General features: G+C 43.1%; 2 protein-coding genes across 3 annotated transcripts in view; both read left to right on the top strand.

Annotated features, from left to right (window-relative positions):
• Positions 1 to 1,446, top strand: part of LOC142585868 (uncharacterized) — a 54,607-nt gene extending 53,161 nt beyond the window's left edge. The window contains exon 16 of the mRNA XM_075696938.1: positions 337 to 1,446. Within this exon, the coding sequence (XP_075553053.1) occupies positions 337 to 1,281 (945 nt within the window). The 3' untranslated portion in view covers positions 1,282 to 1,446. The remainder of the gene's footprint in view (positions 1 to 336) is intronic.
• Positions 1,447 to 5,249: 3,803 nt separating this feature from the next.
• On the top strand, positions 5,250 to 22,674 carry LOC142585867 (U11/U12 small nuclear ribonucleoprotein 48 kDa protein-like). 2 transcript variants are annotated; one of them, XM_075696937.1, is made up of 9 exons: positions 5,250 to 5,808; positions 6,046 to 6,156; positions 9,605 to 9,671; positions 9,739 to 9,795; positions 11,430 to 11,615; positions 17,756 to 17,871; positions 19,373 to 19,458; positions 20,735 to 20,914; positions 22,528 to 22,674. In XM_075696937.1, the coding sequence occupies exons 1-9, from the start codon at positions 5,689 to 5,691 to the stop codon at positions 22,628 to 22,630; spliced, it is 1,026 nt and encodes a 341-aa protein (XP_075553052.1). In that variant the 5' UTR covers positions 5,250 to 5,688; the 3' UTR covers positions 22,631 to 22,674. The 2 variants fall into 2 exon arrangements, with proteins under 2 accessions (XP_075553052.1, XP_075553051.1); XM_075696936.1 differs by having other exon boundaries at positions 5,262 to 5,808; positions 6,043 to 6,156.
• Positions 22,675 to 23,250: the final 576 nt, after the last annotated feature.

Below are 23,250 nucleotides of genomic sequence, written 5' to 3'. Positions count from 1 at the left end.
TTGCAACAGCTGTTTCCCCTATACATAGTGCTTTCCCTATAGTTTTTTCCTAAACAAAACTTGAAATTGTGCCAAAGACTACATCAGATGAGGAGCACTTTTCCACAAATATATTTTTTAGAGAAGAAATTACTTATGTTCCAGGTTTTTACAGTAGTTAGAGATGTTAGAGAATTAAGCAGGTCATGAAGACTAATATGTTTGCAGGAGTGCAGTGGTTGTAGCTTGCATAACACAGCGTTATTTGAAGTGCATTTGAGACCTTTGTCTTGCAGTGAATAAGGATGAGTGTTGTCGTAGGTGCCGAATGTCATGCTTCATTGTGGCTTGCTTCAGGTTGCAAGAGGACCAGTTCCTTCTGCAGTGTCCAGCAAAGGTAGTTATGGCGGAGCCCTTTTTCAGGGTGCAAATCAACATGAATTTGTACCAAGCAGCAGACAGTACCGGGACAGACCACAGCCTTCTGGCAGCCTTGATGATCACTTTAGGGCACCTGCCCAACCTCCTTCAAATTTGTGGCAAAGCCTTCCTGTCCAGTCGCAGTGGAAAAGCCCCGTCTTGCCTGCTCCTGCCCCACCCTTTCCGAGCCAGAGGCCCCTTGAGCCAGCACCAAGCACCAGCTTTGGTCTCTTGGACCCTCCTGTACAAACCCCAAGGGAGCAGGGGCCCTACGGTCTGTCATCAACACAACAGTTTTCGAAGCTACAGCTAGACTTGGCATTAGAGATCAGCAAGCTGTCTCAGCATCTGTCTAGGCCAGAGTTCAGCAAGGAGCTCAGTCAGCAGCTGAGCCATCATATAACCCAGGAACTGAGCCGCCAGCGGCAGATGGCGACCGATCTGAATCGCCCTGTCAGAGAAGATGAACGCTTACTCCCACATAGTGAAAGATTGCCACTGCTCGGTGACACGCCGCCACTGCTCGAAGAGCGCACATTGCTTCATGACAAGGCTCCTCTCCTCCATGATAAAGGCCCGCTTCTGCGGGATTCTTATGAAGACCATGCACTAAGGCGGCCACCACTGCTTGGCGAGTCAAGACCAGTCTTTGGTGATCGGGAGCAGGATTATCGCATTGAGAGAAGAGATGAGAGAAGACCTGGAATCGATAGTTACGGAGAGAGAAGGAGCCGTGACTATCTCGATGACTATGGCAAAGCTTACAGTGGCACCCATCTCCGTGATCTGCCAGCTAGAGAGTCTGGTGATTATCGACAGAGTGCACACTCACCATCTGGAGGGCTTCTTGGCAGGCCTCCTCTGCTAGGCTCTCGCTTCTAATCATTTTATGTATTTGTCACTGGCTTTGAGAACATATCTGTTCCTTCACCTTTGTTAGTGACCATCTTTTTGTGTTTATCACTGGGTTGACAAGCATCCTTATTATGAAGCGTCCTCTTAGGGCTTAGGTGAAGTGTTTGTCTGGAATAAACATAACTGGACATACATCTGTGGTTCTCTCTTTATGAACTGGATTGGCAAGTGATTTACATAAAGGGATGTGTGTGTATGTTCTCAAAAATTTGAGGTACCTTTAAGAAAGGTTTTGTATAACTGTGGATGCTGAGTTTCCTTGCTCGCAACTTTAGCCAGAAGCTTGGTTATGAAAGCATAAGTTGAAGTAAAAGTTTCCGCAAATTGTGTAGGATTACAACTTGCCCACTTGCATAGGTCGTAGTGTCAGACATGCTAAATTACTGGCACTACTAAGGGGAAAGAACATAAGCTTAAGTTAACAATTTATGTGGACTGTCATATGATACTTTCATACTACAAAGAAAAGACGGGGAATGCGGGAGATGGAAATTCAAGACGATGAGCAAAACGTGAACACGTTTTCCTTTCATACTACAAAGTATTGTTACAGTGAACTAGGATGTGCCGATTGACGTGTGCCGTGTCTTATCACACATATCGTGCAAAATTGTGTTCGTGGGCGTGGTGATGTCGTTGCTCAATATTGAAGATGTCTAGGAGATCTAGCTCCAGCCATTGCTGGTCTGGAGTGTGCAACTGGTCAGACACCAGTAACTGCAGTGCTGCCGCTACTGGCAACCCAAAACGCACCAGGCAGAGGGATGTGGTCACACCACTTAAAAATTTCTAGTACACTCGTATTGTGTCCCAATGCCTTTTGCTACAATCAAATAAGGATCATGTCATGCATAGTGTACCACTTCCAATGTGCCATTCCACCATGATTTCTTGTATTTAAGCACACTTGTACAGAGACCGGTTGATTGTAGGCTTGTCAAAAGTGCCCAGGCCCTATCAGACCAGAACCACATGAAATTAAATGCTATGGTTTCACCATGTTTGTGTCCATCTTTCAAGTTAGTCACCCAAGAATGCATTGGCATTTCTAGTATTCTACAGAGAAGGATGGTGCACTGTACAAAAGGTGTTCAAAACATGCTGGCTGCATTTTTGGCATTGACAGTGGTATGGCCTATATATCTGCATCCATTATTGTGAGGGCACTGCTGATAAGCACTACTATGTGTATATAATCGCTTAGCATTTCTGTTAAGGGAAGATGAGACACCCACCCAATCGTAGCAATTGCTGCAAAGGAAACCAATATGGGTTCCTCAAAAGAAATGCCTCGCAGCTGAAAAATTCGTCCTGGCCCGGGACTCGAACCCGGGGCCACCGCCTTTCCGGGGCAGCCGCTCTACCATCTGAGCTAACCAGGCAGCTAGCCTGGTTAGCTCAGATGTTGGCTCAAAACTTTCGTTCTGTGAAGCTTCACTTAGCTTGGAAAGAAGGCACCTCAGGCCGTAGTCAATGAATCAAAACACTGAGTCAGAAATGACATTCTGCCTCCTCGCTGGCATGCTGTGGTAGTGATGCACGGCCACCTAAAATTTGTCCAGTAAAGCATGACGATTCCTCAAGCCACAGCGAGAAAACGTGTTTATGCTCATACACTCCAGAGGGATCACAAATAGGTCAGTGTGTTGTGCGTGCCTCCAGTGCAATGAGAATGCGTACATTGTTTTCGTATCGCCAGACTTCTAGCTCGCAAGTCCATCTGAGAGCCCCAGGAAGTTAAAGCAGAGAAAAGCTAGGATCGCCAGCCATTTGTGCGCCGGCGCAAGTAAAAGCAGGCACGAGAGAGAAAATCTGGGGGCTTTTGCTCCTTGAATATATGACTCTGCCTAGGCACTACGGAGATTTCTTAGCGCGTGTTGTAGGCGTTTGCCCCTAGGCGTGCTGGCATTGTGGAGGGGGGTCGAGTTTGTTTACGCTCGGCCAGGCGCGGTAAGTAGGTGAAGCAGCAGGCACTGACGCCCGATTTGGCGACCGCGGTGTCGGACAGACTGTCTCGCACCTGCGGCGCTCATGCTGTTGGCGGCTGGACGTAAGTATATTTAATCGTGCTTTTTACTACTCGTAATCTTAACGGGTCATTATTTCGCATTATTGGCGGCGCCTCCAGGACACCTAAGCTAGAACCCGGACTAGACGGTGGGTTGGGGCTCGCTGAGGCCCCAACACACGGGCCGTCCTGCTTCCAGCTTTGATCACCCCGCTACCCCTTGGGTGCCCTGGAGATCCTGCACCGCCTACTTTATTACAGCGAAGCTGTATACCTCTACCGACGAAGGAAATTTTCGTGTCGTTGCTGTGGTAAGCAAAAAACTCCACGTACATGGGCTGCCGCCAGAGGCACAATTGCTAGTACATAGCCTCCTATATTTCGTATAATAAAATTATTTTTATAGTAAAAATATAGGAGGCTATGGCTAGTAGGTACAGCGGGGCGTGGCACTTGCGGAGACGACGGACGTTTGCGCGCATGCGCGAGTAAGAGCGGGTGCGAGAGAGAAAATGTGGGGACTTTTGCTCCTTGAATATACGACTGCCAGCGTGCGTTGTACGCGTTTGTCCCTAGGCGTGATGGCAGAAGTCGCGGGGCGTGGTAGTGCTGAACTTAACATTGCAATTGGCGGCTGGACGTAATTTAGTCAATCGTGTTCTTTTTTACTAATTAAGACAGCGTGTCATTATTTCGCATTATTGGCGGCGCCTCCAGGACACCAGAGCGGCAACGGGGGCATCAAAGCTAGAACTCTGACTGGTCCCAGGGTTGGGGCTCGCCAAGGCCTGCACGTGCCAGGGGAGTACAAGATCAGCTGTTCGCGATAGCGAACATCCCCTGGCACGCTTCGGCCTCTGCGGCGCCGACCCACGGGCCGCCCTACTTCCAGCTTTCATCGCCCCGCTACCGCTTGGGTACTTTGGAGATCCTGCGTGCTCTCCTGAGGCCTCCGTTTGCCGGTTACATGTGCCCTCCTGGAGCAGTACTTGTAAAGAATGCAATCTATCGTCGCGTGTAAAAAAGCGTGCAATGCTGGGCCGACCCGCGGTGGAGGTGAAGCAGGCGTTAAGCATTCCCCATACGTAGGCCGATTCCAAAGATAGTGCAATGCCGGGCCGACCCGACCCGCAGCGGAGGTAAAGCGGGCATTACGCACTCGCCGTACGTGGGCCGATCCCGAAGATACTGAAATAATGGGCACCGAGTTTTATAACCTCAGGTGCTCTCCTGAGGCCTCCGTTTGCCGGTTACATGCGCCCTCCTGGAGCAGTGCTTGTAAAAAATGCAGTCTATCGCCGCGACGAAAAAAGCGACCCGCGACTTGTACAACACCAGTCAGAACCTTGCCTCTTCAGAGACAGCGATCATCAAATGAGGCGTCCGTGCCCACTTTTCAAGCCTCCTCGGTAATATATATATATATATTGGGGGGGGGGGGGGGGAGGGGGCTACGCCACCATGTACGCCACCCTGCCAGGGCCCCTCTAGGCGTCTCGATATCACGCTGGCGGCGCTGACATCGAGACACCTATTATTGATATATAAGAGAAAGGGGGACAAAGCTGACATACACTCTAAGAACAGTTTACACCCTTTGGCAATTGCCCCATCTGCCACACAAAAATAATCGTCATCTGCCTTGATGCGTTTCCTTTCTTTATCGCTGCGAGCCCAGAACTTTCCAGTAACGAATGGCACGCGCGTTATCAGCATAGAACAGTTTACACCCTTTGGAGTGCCCCTTCTGATAACGCGCGTGCCGTTCGTCACTGGAAAGTTCCGGGCTTGCAGCGATAAAGAAAGGAAACGCATCAAGGCAGATGACGATTATTTTTGTGTGGCAGAAGGGCCAAGCCAAAGGGTGTAAACTGTTCTTAGAGTGTAAATAACTACCGACCTACAACAGTGACGTCAGTGGTTTACAGGGTAGTTATGCAGATTATAAAGGACAGACTGCAGGCATGGGTAGAGAACGAGGGGGTGCTTGGAGAGCTACAAAATGGATTCCGTAAGCATAGGAGGCTAGAAGACAATCTGTTCTAACGACGACCTACTGTATCGTGGTTCTCACTGACACTGAGTCTCATTCATCCACCTATCCCAGAAATTCATTATCATCATCATCAATTAGTTTCCGTTATGGCGCCAGCTTCTTTACAATTTTGCGCTCGTGTGCTTGTGTAGGTGAGATAGCGTGCTGGGTTTGCTTATCATCAAGCGCGTGACCAAACCAAACGTAAAAGTTTTAACGCAAGGTAGCCCTGCCAGCGTTTCTGCAATTTCGCCTGCCTCTGATTGCAGTGGCGTTGCGCCTGTGAAGCGCGAGGTTACGTAGTGCGCACTTCGCTGCGACGCGATTTTCAATGAACCCGAGTCGTGAAACGCAGTTGAGAAGACTGAAGTCTTTGATACAAAGCAGCGAAACACAATTAACATCTGTATTAGAGAAACTGAAATGGTCGAAAGACGAGGTCCTGAAGAAGGTACGTAGACTGTTTTATTGGATACCGGTGACTGTTCTGATCGTGATGCTGTTTCTCGCAGTAAAATCTACAGTAGTCGAAAATTTAGGCGAACCGTGTTGGATTATTGGTATGAGGGACGCAACTGTGATGTTCTTCATAGCCCCATGTGCAGCTTGATGAGATGAAAGCTGACCAAATGATCAATCGCTGAGTCGGCAGAGTTTCTCAGTGTCCCTTGAATTTTTGTTCCAGAAGGGCTATGTCGTGTGCCCTATAGAACCAGGGCACACAATGCCCGAGGCATCATTGAGCGCACACCTTGACCTCTGTGCTTGGCTCAAGGAGGGATATAGCAGGCAAGAGAAGGTGAGTGTCACTAGACGAATGTTGTGTAAAAGGAGTGTTGTCTTTTTATATTTCCAGAGTCTAGCGTTTGCTGCTATGTGCCTTAGTGGTCTCTAGATGTGAAGGCAACAATATTATCATATTGTATTGTCTTATTGTATTAGTAGAGCACACTTTTGGAACAAAGTCTCGTTAAACCTGAAGGGAAATAAAAACCAAGGAGCAGCGACCACATTGCTTTGAGATTTCAGCTCGATTTACTTCTGCAATTATAAATATAAGATGTGTAATGTCTATTCATAGATAGTTTTTTTTAATACTCTTTTTTTTATTCAAACAGGTTAACCTGTGGTGTATGAACTGTATCTGTATGAAAGTGTGCAGGCTCTCCTCATGTAAAAATTGCAAGTGCACCTTGCAGAACTCATTCACATGCCAACACACAAAACTCTCAGATTAATCAAAGTGTATATGTTGGCTTCTCTCTGAATCTCCTCTCCTGTATTCCGGGCGTTGTGAATTTGAAAGTAAATCAATTGGGCAGTCTCAGAACTTCCAGATTTTTTTTTTTTTTTTTTTTTTTTGCATAGAGACAAGTAGATCAGTTTTATGAAGATATTAAATTAACAATGAGAAAAGTTGCAAGCCCAGTATGCTGCAGTAATGGGCGACTTCAATGCAAAAGTGGGGAAAAAGCAGGCTGGTGAACAAGCAATCGGCAACTACGGCGCCAATTCTAGGAATATAGAGGAGAGATGCTGGTAGAATTCGCAGAAAGGAATAAGCTTCGAATAATGAACACCTTTTTCAGGAAGTGTAGCAACAGAAAGTGGACCTGGAAAAGCCGTAATGGTGAAACAAGAAATGAAATTGAATTCATACTTTCTGCTGATCCCTGCATAGTGCAGGATGTAGAAGTGATAGGTAGGGTAAAGTACAGTGATCATAGGTTAGTGAGGGCTAGGATTCACCTCAATTTGAAGAAAAAAAGAGCAAAATTGGTCAAGAAGAAACAGGTCAATCTAGAGCCAATAAGGGTGAAAGCAGATGAATTCAGGCTGGCACTTGCAAACAAATATGTAGCCTTAGAACAGAGGGATGATGATGACATAGAGCTGATGAATGAAACCTTAACTAGGCTGGCTTCAGAGGCAGCAAGTGAAGTGGGAGGCAAAGCACCAAGGCAACCAGTCGGTAAGCTCTCCCAAGTAACAAAGGACCTAATAAACAACGAAGAATGAAAGTGTCCAACTCAAGAGATAAAGTAGAATTCGTGGAACGGTCAAAACTGATCAACAAGGCGAAAATAAGTGATATTCGAAACTATAATGTCAGACAGGCAAGAAGCTGTAAAAAATGGATGCAACCTTAAATTAGTGAGAAAGAAACTTGGCATAGGACAAACCAAGATGCATGCGCTGAAAGATAAGCAGGGTAATATCATCAGCAATCTCGAAGATATGGTAAAAGAAGCAGAGGAATTCTATACTGACCTGTACAATTCCCAGAGGAGTTGGGATACCTCCATTAGAAACAGTAATGAACAGGATACAGAAACTCCTATAACTAGCAATGAGGTCAGAAGGGCCTTGCCAGACATGAAAATATGAACAGTGAGAGGAGAAGATGGAATAACAGTCGATTTAATCAAATATGGAGGAGACATAATGCTTGGAAAACTGGCGGCTCTTTATACGAAGTGTCCATCGACTGCAAGGGTTCCAGAAAACTGGAAGAATGCAAACATTATACTAATCCACAAAAAGGGAGACATTAAAGAATTGAAAAATTATAGGCCCATTACCTTACTGCCAGTATTATATAAAATATTTACCAAAATAATCTCCAATAGAATAAGGGCAACACTGGACTTTAGTCAACCAAGGGAACAGTCAGGCTTCGGGAAGGGATACTCTACAATGGATCACATCCATGTCATTAATCAGGTAATCAAGAAATCCACAGAGTACAATAAGCCTCTCTATATGGCTTCTATAGATTACGAAAAGGCATTTGATTAAGTGGAGATACCAGCAGTCATAGAGGCATTACGTAATCAAGGAGTACAGAACGCTTACGTAAATACCTTGGAAAATATCTACGGAAATTCTACGGCTACCTTAATTTTACACAAGAAAAGCAGGAAGATATCTATAAAGAAAGGGGTCAGACAGGGAGACACAATCTCTCCTATGCTATTCACTGTGTGCTTGGAAGAAGTATTCAAGCTATTAAACTGGGAAGGCTTAGGAGTAAGGATCGACGGTGAATATCTCGGCAACCTTCGGTTCACCGATGACATTGTTCTATTCAGCAACTATGCAGACGAGTTTCAACAAATGAGTGAGGACCTTAAGAGAGAGTGTAAGAGTGGGGTTGGGGGGGGGGGGGAGATTAATATGCAGAAGACAAAGATAATGATGAATAGCTGGGCAAAAGAACAAGAGTTCAGGATCACCGGTCAGCCTCTAGAGTCTGTAAAGGAGTATGTTTACCTAGGTCAATTAATTACAGGGAGCGCTAATCATAAGATGGAAACACACAGAAGAATAAAAATGGGTTGGATCGCTTACGGCAGACATTGTCAGCTCCTGACTGGAAGCTTATCATTATCATTGAAAAGGAAAGTGTACAATCAGTGCATTTTACCAGTGCTGACATAATTGGCAGGGACTTGGAGACCGACAAAGAAGCTAGAGAGCAAGTTAAGGACCGTGCAAAGAGCGATGGAACGAGGATTGCTAGGCATAACATTAGGAGACAGAAAAGTGGTTCGGATCAGAGAGCAAACAGGTATAGACAATATTCTAATTGACATCAAAAGAAAAAAAATGGAGCTGGGAAGGTCATTTAATGTGCCAGTTAGATAACCGTTGGACCATTAGGGTTACGGAATGGGTACCAAGAGAAGGGAAACGCAGTCGACGAAGGCAGAATAGGTGGAACAATGAAATTAGGAAATTCATGGGCGCTAGTTTGAATTGGATGGCACAGGACAGGGGTAATTGGAGATCGCAGGGACAGGCCTTCGTCCTGCAGTGAACATAAAACAGGCTGCTGATGATGATGAAGTGAAATGTACAGAAACACCATGAAATTCATGATGTCGTGGTGATGTCATCAGCATTGCAGTTTAAACGCAGTCATAGAATTCGGGCCTTAATTTTTCTCCTCTAATAACCAGCCTTTTCCTGCCAAAGATAGATATATATATATAGTGTGTGTATGTGTGTGTGTGTGTAAGAAAGTTTCGAACAAATATCATACCTGTCCATACCGATTTCATACTTAATCTTAAAGTTCCTTTAAATGTCTTTACTCAAATACCAATAAAAAGCAGTTTTTTCCGTAATACTGCAGAACAGCCATGAATTTGTTGTATGTTGGTGAAACTTCCCCAAGTTTTTCTGTTGACATCAGCATCCTGCCTTTATAATATGCTATCCTTTTTCCCTATTGCTAAATGCAGGAGGCTGCCCCACCAAGCTCACATTTCTTTTATGGAAGGTCCACGTCAGTTGTTCCTGTGTTAATAGGTAAGGTGACGTGTGATGCGTCCTAAGCGAATTGATTTTGTCAGCTTTCATCCATTCTCCATTACAGACAGGGAAACTCAAAGCAAAATAATTACAGATGCAGCATTCAGAGGAGACGTTCCAGGTAAGCTACTGCAAACAAAAAAGAGAGTGATTGTGCCTATTTAAGAAATTCACTTGATGTGATTGATGCAAATTCTTTGTTTTCTAAAAATAAATAGTATCAAGCTCCCAACCAACTACTCTGTCTTCACTATTTTGTTGATATATTTATAGTTCTGCCAGAATGCTACTTGAGTTGAGAAGTATGTTAACAGACTGATAGCTGCCCAGAATGCATCAATAGGTTGTTGTGGAAATTTTCTTTTGTACTGAACTAAGCTTGATAGCTGCACTTAAGCAATAAATTATGCTGTTTTCAGATAAAGCCATACGAAAGCAAGGGAAATGATGCTTGGCAGTGTAGTTAGCAAAAACAGGATGTGTGCCCATTGTGCAAATGGAAAACATGTATGGTCCCAAGCTATAGTGTGATGCGTTACGTTGTCCACAAAGAATATTTTGGTTTCATTACAAGTTATGGCTCATAACAAAAGGTAATTTTACAGCAGTTTAGCAAAATTTGGCAGATGTACAATCTATATACTTATTTTGATATGTGTTTTTGTCATTTGTGTTAAACAACCGGGGTTTTACAGGTGTCATTCATTTATATCTTATATTTGGCCCAGCGATTGTCTACGTGGAGCATATCTATATTGCATGCATATTTTAACAGGAAAATTGCTGTTGGGTTCAAGTAAAGCCTCCAGTAACATGGTGCAATTTATTTTAATTGAGCAGCCGTCATCGTTTTTTTGCTAATGTTGTATTTCAATCATGCTTAACCATTCATAGAAAGTCGTATTAACACTGCAGATTACTTTCAGCTCATCTTGCCTCTGCTACGGCCACCATAATGATGCTCTTTGTGGCAAGACTTGTGTATCCTCGCTTAAGGATATCCTTTTATTTTTTACTGAATGGTACCTCTTTGGAACTTGGCAGCACTACTGTAATGAATAAATGCATCATAATTGCCTTTGCTTGACTTTTCCCGTGGCTCTATCTTGCATTCATTGTAATCGAAGTGCATAAAGCTTCTTGTGCAGTGTTGTGAAGAAAGAAAAACAGTAGAAACACCAAAAACAGTGAACCCAGGCAAGAAATGGAGAAATCTGATAGGAGAAGATTGTGTATTGGTAATATTTTACATTTTAGCACAGGGTATTTTCTGAACGTAAAGTTTGTGTGGTGCTTTGTATGGTCATATTAGAGCAAACATGTCGCCCCACCATTGCTTTCTGATGCAGATTTTGATAATTAATATAATGAAAACTGCTGGTATTCTTAGGATTCCAGCTACACAGGTAGGCTGTGAGAACTCGCTTCAGTTTCATATTTCCAACGTGTGCCCTCAAGTAATTCAAAGTTGTGAATTTACTTAATAGAAAGTGATCACAAATTTCTAACCTCTGCTAGCGGGAGTGGTATGTCACCAGGAAACATAATCCTTGTATCTCTAATACATGATTTTTAATAATTACTTGACGTTCACTTGAACATCATCCAGTATAGAAAGCTCTATCAGTGTAAATGAGCTGTGTTTCTGTGTGTGATCCATGTGTTCACCGTACTGGTTAGTCGCAGTTTCTCTTTCCTGCTGGGCATTGTAGGGTAGTTCTTGACGAAATGACACTGCTTATGTACTGCAAACAGCCGAAGTTTGCCAGAAGGTGAAGAATGGCGTGCCACTGACAATGGAGCGCTGCTTTTCGGAGCTCACTGCTGCAGAGAGGTTTGCAGTCTACGACTATGTGGTTGAGCGAGCAAAAGCCACAAACAAGGCATCTGCTGTGAAGCTCGAGGACCTCCAAGTCAACTTTGAAAAGAAGCCTGACAAAGGTAGGCTGACTAGTGGTGAATGTCACTCTGGAATCAAGGGCTAGGACAGTAACCCATATCTTTGCGTTTTACATGGCATAAGCATAGTTCTCTGCCTTTGGAACATAGAGCATCCTTCTCATCTTCCTTTCCTGTTACTTGCTCAATACAGTTGCTTTTAGGGGTATGGTCACTGCATGGCCTGCTACCACTGAAGTGGCCTGAGTGGTGCAAGAGCTCATGGTTTGCAGTACCATTAGCGAGTTCGCCATAGCAGAGTTGCAGAGTGCCACCTCCGGAGTTTTAATGAGTCCAGCATCATTCCACATTTTCCAATACTCTGAATGGAAGGGTGGCACCATTGGGACACATGGAGTGTGAATGGAATGGGAGTCCGAGATTACGAAATGTAGTTGGAATGGAATGGGGACAACGCGCTATTCTACACATTCCACATTTCTGGTGATACAGAAACCTTTCTTCATTACAACATTGAAGTGCATTTAAAGATGGCAACCCTTAGTTAGAGTTAATTCCTGAACTGTTAATTGGGAGTTAAGCTCATAACTTGTTAGCTTTAGTGAGGAGTTGTCAAGAATGATTCGATTTAGCAAAAGCATGACCTACGACAAAGAGTAGGCCAAAAAGGGCCACATCGCAAATGCAGACTTGCCAACTTTAGAATTTGAAAAACACGACGGTGGAAGCCAGAAAAGTATGAAAATTTGTAAAAATACTGTGTGTGTGTGTGTGTGTGTGTGTGTGTGTGTGTGTGTGTGTGTGTGTGTGTGTGTGTGTGTGTGTGTGTGTGTGTGTGTGTGTGTGTGTGTGTGTGTGTCAGGGTGTCTACCAACCGGGAATTCTCAGGGATTTTTAGCAGTCTGGGAAAACTCAGGGAATTTGTGCCTCTATCAGGGAAAATTAGCTGTAATTTTATTGAAAGGGTAGAAAGTCGCCGTAATGCTGGCTCGAGTAACAGACAGGAATCGTAACGAATCGTCTTTGACGCCCTGTCGTCGGCTGGAGGAGTTGCCAGTGTAGAGTCAACGACTGACTTTCCGGATTCCCGATAATTTGGACGGCTTCGTGGCACCACCACGTACCCATAGAGTCAATGTATCAGAACGTCTGAAATTTCGGACGCAAGAACTCCTTGCCGTCCGAATAATAATTGCAATAATTTTGACTTTGAAGCTCGGAAAGCACCACGCGTTCCATGATGCTGGTTCCGGAAAGTTAGTTTCGACTCAGTACAGTGGTGTGACGCGGTGAACGATTCGCAAAGGTATTGCAGTGAAGCTTAACAAGCGTAGGAAGGGGCAATTGTCACGGGACACAGTATGTATTCCTTAATTTTACATGCGTGCACCCACCCTCTCCTGTAACAGTAGGAGCGCCGCTATGCCTAATAAGTGTACTGACAGGCATTCAGAGCTTTTCCAGACGTGCCTGTGTCGATTTTAGCCCTTAAGAGCAGTGTGTGTGTGAAAACATTTATTGGAATGAGGTCCGGAGGCTCGACTTCTTAAGTCAAGGCGGGCTGCTCCCACGTTGGCACTGTTAGGCCAAGCCTTTTAGCGACATCATGGGCCCTCTGGACGGCCCTTAGTTGGTCCTGAAACAATGGGCTTTGAATCCTTTTCTCCCACTGTGTCCATTCTTCAACGAGGTTGGGGGAATCGCGGGGCACCCTGCTAGCATAAAAAGACATGCATTTATTTTGTCGGACTGCCTGATTTTTCGGAAGTTTGCGCGGCCCCTAGGGCGTCCGAAAATTTGGACGTTGACTGTAAACTGACCATGAGTATGTTTCAAATGGTCCGTAGTGCGAACGCGCGACAAAAGGAGCATGAGAAGAGAAAGGATCGATGCATTGAGGAATGAACGGGGAATGAAGTATGCGAGCGCTTCTTTGAAGGAGCCTGAGCTCAAAAAACACTCTTGGCTGACGCCGAGATGCAGATGTCCCTCATACAAACCAAAATAAATTCTTTAAAGCAGTGAAACACAACACTGAGGCGTCATGCGCTGGCTGAGAGTATGTCAGGACAGTTGAGGTTGACTTACGAGCTGTTAAGAGAGACTCTGAATTGTCACAAAATTCGGGCCTCATACCACTGAGCTTGCTATCAGTTGGTATAAATAGCTCATATTCGAAAATATTTGCTTCTCTATGCATCTCCTTTTTATTTGTATTTGAGAATGTCTGACTCGATTTGCAATTTCTTTCGAAGACATTTTATTTGCTGTGCATTTTACTGACCCTTACCTTCTATTTCTTTTTTGAATGACATAAACACTACTTGAAGAAAGAGGGTTAACTGAGCGGCTCGATTTTTATTAGTCATATCATAAGAAGCCAACAAACACTGACACCAAGGACAACATAGGGGAAATTACTTGTGCTTAATAAATGAAATAAAGAAAAGATAAATTAATGGAAATTAAAGTGGATGAAAAAACAACTTGCCGTAGGTGGTAACCGAACCCACAGCCTTCGCATATCGCGTGCGATGCTCTACCAATTGAGCTACCGCGGCGCTGTTTTCCCATCCACTTTCTTGGGTATTTATGTGCCCTAGTAGAACCCTGGGAGTGTTAGCCAGCGCCACCACTCACAGACCTTGGCGGCGGACGTGGCACGTCCTTTTTGCCGCAGGCGTCACGAGAACGTGATCTTTTTGGGTGAAGGCAACTGGTCAATAAACCCACATATGCTACCTGAAGGCATCAATGTTGCCGGATTCTAGATGCTCGTTATGTAATAAACGAGAAGAAAGAGGGTTAACCAAGGCGCTCAATTTTTATAAGTCATATCATAAGAAGGCAACAAACACTGACACCAAGGACAACATAGGGGAAATTACTTGTGCTTAATAAATGAAATAAAGAAACAATAAATTAATGGAAGAAAAGTGGATGAAGAAACAACTTGCCGCAGGTGGGAACCGAACCCACAACCTTCGCATTTCGCGAAGGTTGTGAATTCGGTTGTTGTTTTTTGTTGTTTTTTCATCCACATTAATTTCCATTAATTTATCGTTTCTTTATTTCATTTATGAAGCACAAGTAATTTCCCCTATGTTGTCCTTAGCGTCAGTGTTTGTTGGCTTCTTATGATATAAACACTACTTAGTATTCAAATTAGATTAAGTCGGTTCTTTTAAAAAAATGTTTCGTATGCTTTTTAAAGAGTGACAGCATCTGGTGACATGGTTCCCGCCCGTCTTGACATAAAACATAGTTCTGCAGCACTCTGGGAAATCCTGGAAAACTCAGGGAATTTATTTGGAAATGTCAACTTGGTAGACACCTTGTGTGTGTGTGTGTATATATATATATATATATATATATATATATATATATATATATATATATATATATATATTGGCTGTTTATCAGTGATTCGCAGACTTTGTTCTGAAGGGATGATTAGGTTGCTGTTATACATTGGTTCTATTAGTTGATGTTGCTGCCACGTGGGCACATTTATATAGTGAATAGATAAAAAAATTGGCCATGAAAAATCACTCAGCAATAGTATTTGTCTTTTTTTAGGTTGTTTTTACCCTAAACGTATACACAAATGAAAAATCTTGTAATGTTTGTGCCATTACAACAATTGTAAAGGTGCGCTAAATATTGGGTATTTTACGATCAAATCGTAAGTGTTGGCAGGTATGCAAATGGTTGCACCCTGTGCAAGGCCACGGTGGTTTGGAAAGCACGCCATATTTTTTCACACACTGCTGAGTATCCAGTAGGCATGATAACAGGTGGTAGGAGAATTGTGCAGGAAAATTGTGCCTGTTAAGATGCCAGTAAATGTGAACCAAAGAAGAGGCAGCAGGCTTCAGTGACTCTGTTGGCTAGGAACTCGTGTACTGCCACAGCAGCATTCTTCTTGATGATCACCATCTTAATCTTGCTTGTCTGATTTTTCCTCAAATAATTCTGCTCACTCACTGCAGGGCACACGATATAGGATTAATTTGTGCTTTGCTTTACTCCAATAATTAATAAGCAGAAGTGGACGAATATCAATTCATTTAAGTACCCACTGTGGTTGCTTAATGGCCATGGTGTTGGGCTTCTAAGCACGAGGTTGCGGGATCGAATCCCGGCTACGGCGGCCGTATTTCGATAGGGCCGAAATGCAAAAACACCTGTGTATTTAGATTTAGGTGCACGTTAAAAAATCCCAGGCGGTCAAAATTTCCGGAGTCCCGCGCCACGGCGTGCCTCATAATCATAAAGTAGTTTTGGCATGTAAAACCCTGTAATATTTTTAAGAATTCTGTTAAGTATGAATTGAATACTAATAAGAAGTATAGAATATTGAATAGTCAAATGTAGATGCATATATTTGCAGCAGGAATACTTATGGCAATGCAGTTAGGTACCACGCCTTTACTGATCAGTGAAAGAAGGACAGCTAACTATATCGGGTATAAAGAAGCAGTTTTAAACACTAGATCACTAATATGTCACTAAAGAACCGCACAGATATCCTCTCAACCACTTCTAGAGCCTGGTTGCAAACAAAATTGACAAACTATTGGCTGCTTTATGTCTAGCTTTCCAAGAATGCGAAATATGTGGTTGCTGAAAAAAAAGATCAGATGGAGGGAAAGAAAGAGAGAGAGAAGCTGTTCAAGAACTTGTTTGCCATGGACATATGTAAAAGGCCCTGTTGCAAAGGAAACACTACTCGTAGTGTAAAAAATGTGCATGATTTGACAGCTAACAACACTAAATGACAGAATACAAGTAAAAGTCGCACGTCATGTAGGCTTCAGTTGCAAGACCTAAAACAAAGCTTGCATTGCCCATTTTGTTTCTGCATTGCTTTGAAAGCTTTTGTCATTGTTTCACTTCTTATAAAATGTGACACTTTGCCTAGCATACAGAGAGCAGTAACAATACATTTGGTTGTTTCAAAGTATTTGCTTATACTTTAATGTGTCAAAATACAGAATATTGACCTCTTCGGATACGAATGTGAATGTTGTGAAATATTCTTGAGGCAAAGCGCAAAAAAAGCATTACGACAACAGAAGGGAACAAAGGCACAGCGCTACTAACAGTTGTTAGTAGCGCTGTATCTTCGATCCCTTCTGTTGTGCTTTTTTTCACTTTGCCTCAGGTTATGCAGTACCACCTAGCCCCCCAGTCTGTTCTCGTGAAATATTCTATTCATATTTGAAACTTGGGAGTATTTGCCAACCTCTATTAATTAGATAGTTTACATTCAACCACACCCTGAAGGGATAATAGACCTCAAAGAATGTTTATTATTGTTTGAAAGAATTGTATGTAGCATTGTGTGTTATATTGTTGAAGTGTTAAGACTTCTTCTTCTTTTTTTTTTTTTGTCACTAGACCTGCAAGTGCAAGTATAACCAATTATAGAGAAGGCACTTTATTTATTGGAATTCGAGGAATAGAATGAACCAGCTCAGCCACTCCAGGAGTGTAAATGGCCCAACTCTCACCATTCCGAGGGGTTAAAGGGAGTAGAATTATGGGGATCGCCACTCTTCGAAATGGAGTAGAAATGGAATAAACGGCCCCACCCCGCAACTCTGGACCACAGCCTCTGATTAAGTTCATACTAGTATTGCCCGCTCTAATGGCTCAATTACTGTGGTGTTCTGCAGCAAAGTGACATGTCGTACGATTGAAACACGACCTGAGAAGCCACATTCAAATGGGGGAAAAGTTCAAAAATGCTTATGCATTGAGATTTAGATATATGTTATTGATCCACTGCATTCAATTGTTTGACCCGAAGATTTTGCGCTTCATATTGTTGCAGAGTTTCATATGCAGTGTACAGGGAGCAATGTTTCTGGATTTCATGAGGTTTCAAATTTGTTAATGCTCCTGGCTTTCCATTTCCAGACTTGCCATATTTGGCAAAGTACTGGATAGACTGTTATGAAGTTTGACTGTACTGTGCATTGTCACCATGTTTGAGCGAAACTAGGTGCACATTTCACTGTGATGTATATGCTCATTTCACGTTTTTTTTTCCTTTCTGTATGTGTAGTAAACATTTTGCAACTGTGTGATGGTGCCGTTAATGAGAGAGGAGGGGGGACACAGTTTGAGAACACTCATACTGTCGTATCATATACAAGATATGCTGCTATTTTCAGATGAACAACACCCGCCCAGTGAGTTGGAGTTGAAAAGGCAGATGCGAGACTACAAGCGTCGAAGGCAGTCTTATCGGGCTAAGAATGTCCACATTACACAGAAGACATACACAGAGGTAACACATCTTAGATTTAGTGCTTTCCTAGTGCCTTGGGAATCTGTCTGCATGATAAAGAAAGCTAGCAATTCACGACATAATCTACAATTCCTTTTTTTGCTCACACAATTGGAATAACTGCAGATTTGCTGGTATGATCCCTAATGATATTGCTTCAGTGTAATAAGATGTTGGTTGTTAATGAAGTGTAACAGGCAACATTTCTATTGAATAATACAGCAAACAGCTGTTTGGGCATGTTTTGGTCTAAAAAGCAATAGTTTCAGATGCTGTGATGATATCTGCCAAGTCTCCTGAATTATCTGTACAATGAGCAGAGCTTGATGACATGGTGCAGTTGTACAGATGAGAATGGCATTTCCCATAAACCGTAGATTCCCATTTATCACCCTCAAATGCTGGCATTGGTCTAGCCATACACAAGAAAGGCTCATCAGTGTAGCTGAAGTGAATTGACACATTACCATGGCGCGATAATTTTACTGTAGCTCCTCCATTTAACAACAGCGCTAAGAGAATTTTAGTACATCAAGCTACTGCCAAGGAACGCCTGCACCATTGCATTGAGTAACTCTGAGTCCATACTTATTACCACATTTTTCTGCAGCATCTCTCTGTAAAAGGCAGCACTGGCATTGATATGACCATCATGATGTCCTATCTTTTCTTACGTGCTTTGTTCTTTGTGGCAGTTACAATTTCACTAATGCACAGAAAGCATTCAATTGTAGTGAGCGTTTCTCTCAATCACCTTTTTTTATTTCTTTTGCTTGCTTCACAAGTCTCCCCGAATCTTAGGGTTGTAGCGTGGGCAGGTTAGTAAACTACAGACATAAGTCAAATAGTGGTTTCATGCCAGTTGTTGCGCAGATGACAATAGTTGTCATTATCAGATAGGCAAGGTTCCTTTTCTGTTAGTATGGCATTTGACTGAACAATGGTGTCTAAGCATTTTTGTCTCTGCCTGTTCAAATAGCCTTGAGCTCTCTCTTGTGCTGTCTTTTTTTTTTATAAACTATGGCAGATCGTGTCAGCCTTATTTGGGATGCAGTTCGGCTAACCAGTATAACAGAACATGCGTGTATAAGGTTATCTAGAACATGAAAAAATTTTAGCTTATTCAGTGACGAGGAGTCACAGTGTAGCTGCAGATTTGTTAAGCTTTTTTTGTCTTACTACTGTTATGCTGTCAGTAGCAGTGCCTATATGCTGTCATTATCTTTGTTGTCATGCTAGGCATGTCTGGTGGGCCATTTGTCTGAAAAAAAAAAAAAAAACACAACTTGTTGCCTCAGAAGAGTACGTTGCAAATAAAAAAGAAGGTGCCTTGTTCTCATGAAAATCAGCAGACATTTGACTCAACATTAGCCAAGCAATGTGTTAGTGAGTTTATGGCTTGAATTAGCTAATATGTATAGCACTTTTTTGTAAGGGTCAAGAGTTTCCTGTCACATGAGTTCCATGTTCCCATGGTAAATTTGACATCCTGGTTTTCCAGATCCTCAGAGAGGTCATAGAAAACCAAACAGAGTACCTCAAGCAACTTCAAACAGGAAATGACGAGGGAGCAGGGTGTTCACCAAGGTAATAGCTGTTATGCCCAGTGGCGTAGGAATGGGGAGGGCCATGGGCGCCTGTTGCACGGGCCCAGTAGGGGGGGGTGGGGGATTCATATACGTCTGAAGACACCTGAAAATTGCCGATATCCTCACCTTCCTCGACTACAGGGGGGGGGGGGGAGGTGACAGAAGAGCTATCGGCCCCTGGTACCAAATGACCTAGCTACGCCACTGGTTATGCCTTGCTCTTATCATTTTTCTTGAGTACACTTTTAGATAGGCAAGTTTTCTTACTGTCATTATTGTTTGCCATTTGCTTTTGGTAGTGATGGCTACCCCTGATCGTAATGCCACATACCAAATTCCTTTACAGAGCTTTCTTGCTGTGAAACACACTGTATGATGTTATTTTGAATAGAGTCTGATTGCATCATGGAAATCTAGATTATTTACGAGTTTTAGTTGTCTTGCAAGTTTAACTTGCAAGGCAGGGCAACTTATGAGAAGTCCTAAATAATAGACCTGTACTGGAATTACCAGAAAAGGCAAGAAAGTAGTAAGCAGGGGAACGCTTCCACCTACCACAAACTAAATTTAACTTGTCATTCATTGAGTTGCATGAAAATTTCTTCTTGTGGCTTTTTTGTGTTTTGGACTTGGTGTTCACCTTTTATACCAGAATACATTAATTTTACTTGCAGTATTTTTGCGTGGCCAAATTTCCAGCTGGCCAGACTATTACATAAATTTTGGGGAATGGCAGCAGCGAGTCACAATTAATGAAGCTTGTAATTTACATCTGGCACTTGGGTCCAGTTGTGAATAACAACAGCCTATTTTCGCACACTGAAACCCCTTTTTCAGTTACTGCGCAGCTTTGTGTATTGAAGTAACCGTGCAAAAAATTAACAATCATCCAATAGCATCCGTGACCCTTTGTCCACCTCCTTTTGGCATCTCACTTTGTGAGTACTTACAAAAATTGGTGACTGATGATGACCTGAATGTGGCGACCACAATCTTTCTAGGCCGCCTGACAGGTGCTGTGAAGTGGCTTTCCAGTGGCGGCAGATGGCAGTCAGTGCTGCATTAGTGGTGTGCCGTGAGTGTAACAGCCAGGAAAGCATAGCAGGAATGTATCAAAGTGGTTCTACACTATGTACAAATCCCCCTGTAATAAAGCTGGCATCATCATTGCTTTGTGGAGCGAAGGATAGCTACCTCAGAATTTCATTTGGCGACTGCAAGTAGATAGCTCCAAATTTCATCAGAATGTGAATTTTTGTTATGTTCATGTTCAGACTGGAAGGAAAGGATGACATCGAAAGACAGCCACTGCCTCGTGCATCAGAGTGGAGGGATAAGAGGGAGTCATCTGTGGTGTCTTCAACGTCATCAAAATGGAGGCGCAGTCGTAGCCCCGACACTAATGGTCGCAGCATCGACAGAAAGCCTTCCGATGTATCCCACAGCAGACACAGGTTAGTGTGTGCATGTGTGTGTGTGTGGCGTATGCGAGAGCTTGTTACGAAGCAGTTTACAGAGAGAATGTTAATGCAACCGCTGAGCTCCTTTGACCTCTAAAACACATCTTCTGATCATGCAAACGCAATGTACAGTACATAAGTATTTCAGGCACACTGAATGGTGTCATAATCATTTGGTGTAGTGCAGAAATCTTGCCTACAGTGTTGACTTGAGTTCTGATTTGAGAAGGCCTTTCTGTCAAATGCTCTATGCTATCTCACTTTGCATGTTGATCTTGTTGCAGTGTTATGAAGGCTATGAATAGGCCTTTACAATAATGGCAGTCATGTTGCAGTGGTCCAATTCTTCGTTTTCTAGGTCACACTGAAAATTACAAGTAATTCCTGTGGATTTTAGGGTGGCTGTATGTTCTTGAGCATGCTGGACTTCTCTGCCATTGGCATAACTCTTTATTTGCTGTGATGCATGTGTACTTTGTGTGGAAGTGATATGTTTGAATTTAGATTAGTAAATCAATTCTGTGGAATCCTGCAAGGTGGAGGAAGGCTCATGAAAGGAAAAATTGTCATCCACCCGTATATAGCATGAAGCTACAAAGGATACCCACATGGGTTTCTCAGAAACAAAGTTTCATAGTTGATGAGAAATTTTCGAACCTGGGATTAACACCTTTGTGGGGCGATTGCTCTACCTCTTGAGCCAACTAGGAGGCTAGCAGATCGCAGCGCGAAGGTGAATTTATCGACAACTCGAAGCACAAGGACACTAAATATGGCAAATCAGTTCTGCAGAATCCTGCAAGGTGGAGGAAGGTTCACGAAAAAAAAAAAAAAAATCAGAACTGAACTGCCATATTTAGTGTCGTTGTGCTTCAAGTTATTATTTCGCCCTCGCATGGTGATCTGATAGCCTCCTGGTTAGCTCAGATAGTAGAACTGGCCCAGAAAGGTGTTGGTCCCAGGCTCGAATTCCAGACCAGGACGAATTTTTCCTCAACTACAATACTTTGTTTCTGAGAAACCCGTGTGGGTTTCCTTTGTAGCTTTGTGTTGCATACGGGTGGATGGCAATTTTTCCTTTCTTGAATTTAGATTGTATACTTAGGTTGTAAAGTTTACTTAAGTTAGTTTGCTGTTGCAGTTGTTACCTAGTGTGCAGTTTTTGTTTCTTCTTTGCTGTACTATGTGCACTAGGGCTGCAAGTTAGTTCAGGTATGTTATTAGTGTAACATGGGAGGGGCAAATGTCTATAGGAACACCACAAGACTAACTGCCTGGGACATTTACAATAGAACAGCTGCCGTGCGCCACCACCGCCCATATAGGAAATTAGCTTGAAATTAGCATAGCAAATCAGCTATTCAGTAAAGGAGCCTGAAACTGTGATAATCTGAAAATCCGTTTTTGCAACAAGTCCTGAATATCTTGCTCCATCTCGTCTATTTCGATTATTCGTGTTAATTTGTTTACCTGGAGCATGAGTCTACGTACAAAAGCAGGCTTCTGTAAGATGACTCAGGTCAAGACACCACAGCACAGACTGAAACAAATGGGGTCAATGTTGTTTTGAATTGAAGGCTCTAACATCAATGTGTCTGTTATTGCAGGTCAACAGAAAGTCATGAGCACAAAAAGCATCATCGATCTCATCACCACAAGAGTAGACACAAGCACAAGCATAAATCGAAAGACACTGAAACCTTGGAGTAGGGACATTTTCCCCCATTTCTTGAATAAATTTGTACTGCTTTGCATATAGTCATTTCCTATTCAAAGGTAGACTAAAGAGAAATATTAATTATGCTGTGTCAGTAAATATGCCTGTATAGTCAAAACGGCCACCTTTACCGTAGGAGGAGGCTTGGTAAGCCAGAAAAACTGCCAACCAATTTATACAGGTCCCCTGCACTGTGAAAATCAAAGCATTAGCAACAAGCACAAGAGGGTGCGCTACCTACCAGTGGTCAGATCACAAGGGAATCCCAGCACCAATCGAGCTACATTTCTCTATGCCTTGGCCACTTGGTCACATAGAGTTTCTCACTACATTACCTAGAGGGAAATCTGGCGCTGCTGCGCTGTGGTATGCATGGGAATGCCGGTATATTGTGGATTCGGATTGGCATCGTTCTCGTAGAGACAGGACACCTTGAAGACACGCTTGGCAAGTACCGTTCCGTCTGTCACAATGATTCATTTTCTACTAGAACAGCACGTGAAAAGCTGTTTTAGCTTTATTATTACGCGAAAACATGTTTTGTTTAACTATGAGAACTTGTTATTGTGTGTACGACTATATGTTACGTAAAAAGTATCAGCGGGCCGCTAAA

Source organism: Dermacentor variabilis, chromosome 6, assembly GCF_050947875.1.
Source record: "Dermacentor variabilis isolate Ectoservices chromosome 6, ASM5094787v1, whole genome shotgun sequence".
In the NCBI taxonomy this organism is placed as follows: domain Eukaryota; kingdom Metazoa; phylum Arthropoda; class Arachnida; order Ixodida; family Ixodidae; genus Dermacentor; species Dermacentor variabilis.
This window is presented reverse-complemented; position numbering and strand designations above follow the sequence as displayed.

What these genes read in the sequence shown, in the direction of transcription:
- LOC142585867 (XM_075696936.1), top strand. Translation starts at nt 5,689, where the DNA reads ATGAACCCGAGTCGTGAAACGCAGTTGAGAAGACTGAAGTCTTTGATA. An exon ending in ATTCAGAGGAGACGTTCCAG is followed by an intron (nt 9,796 to 11,429) that starts GTAAGCTACTGC and finishes TACTGCAAACAG; the next exon opens with CCGAAGTTTGCCAGAAGGTG. An exon ending in CACAGAAGACATACACAGAG is followed by an intron (nt 17,872 to 19,372) that starts GTAACACATCTT and finishes CTGGTTTTCCAG; the next exon opens with ATCCTCAGAGAGGTCATAGA.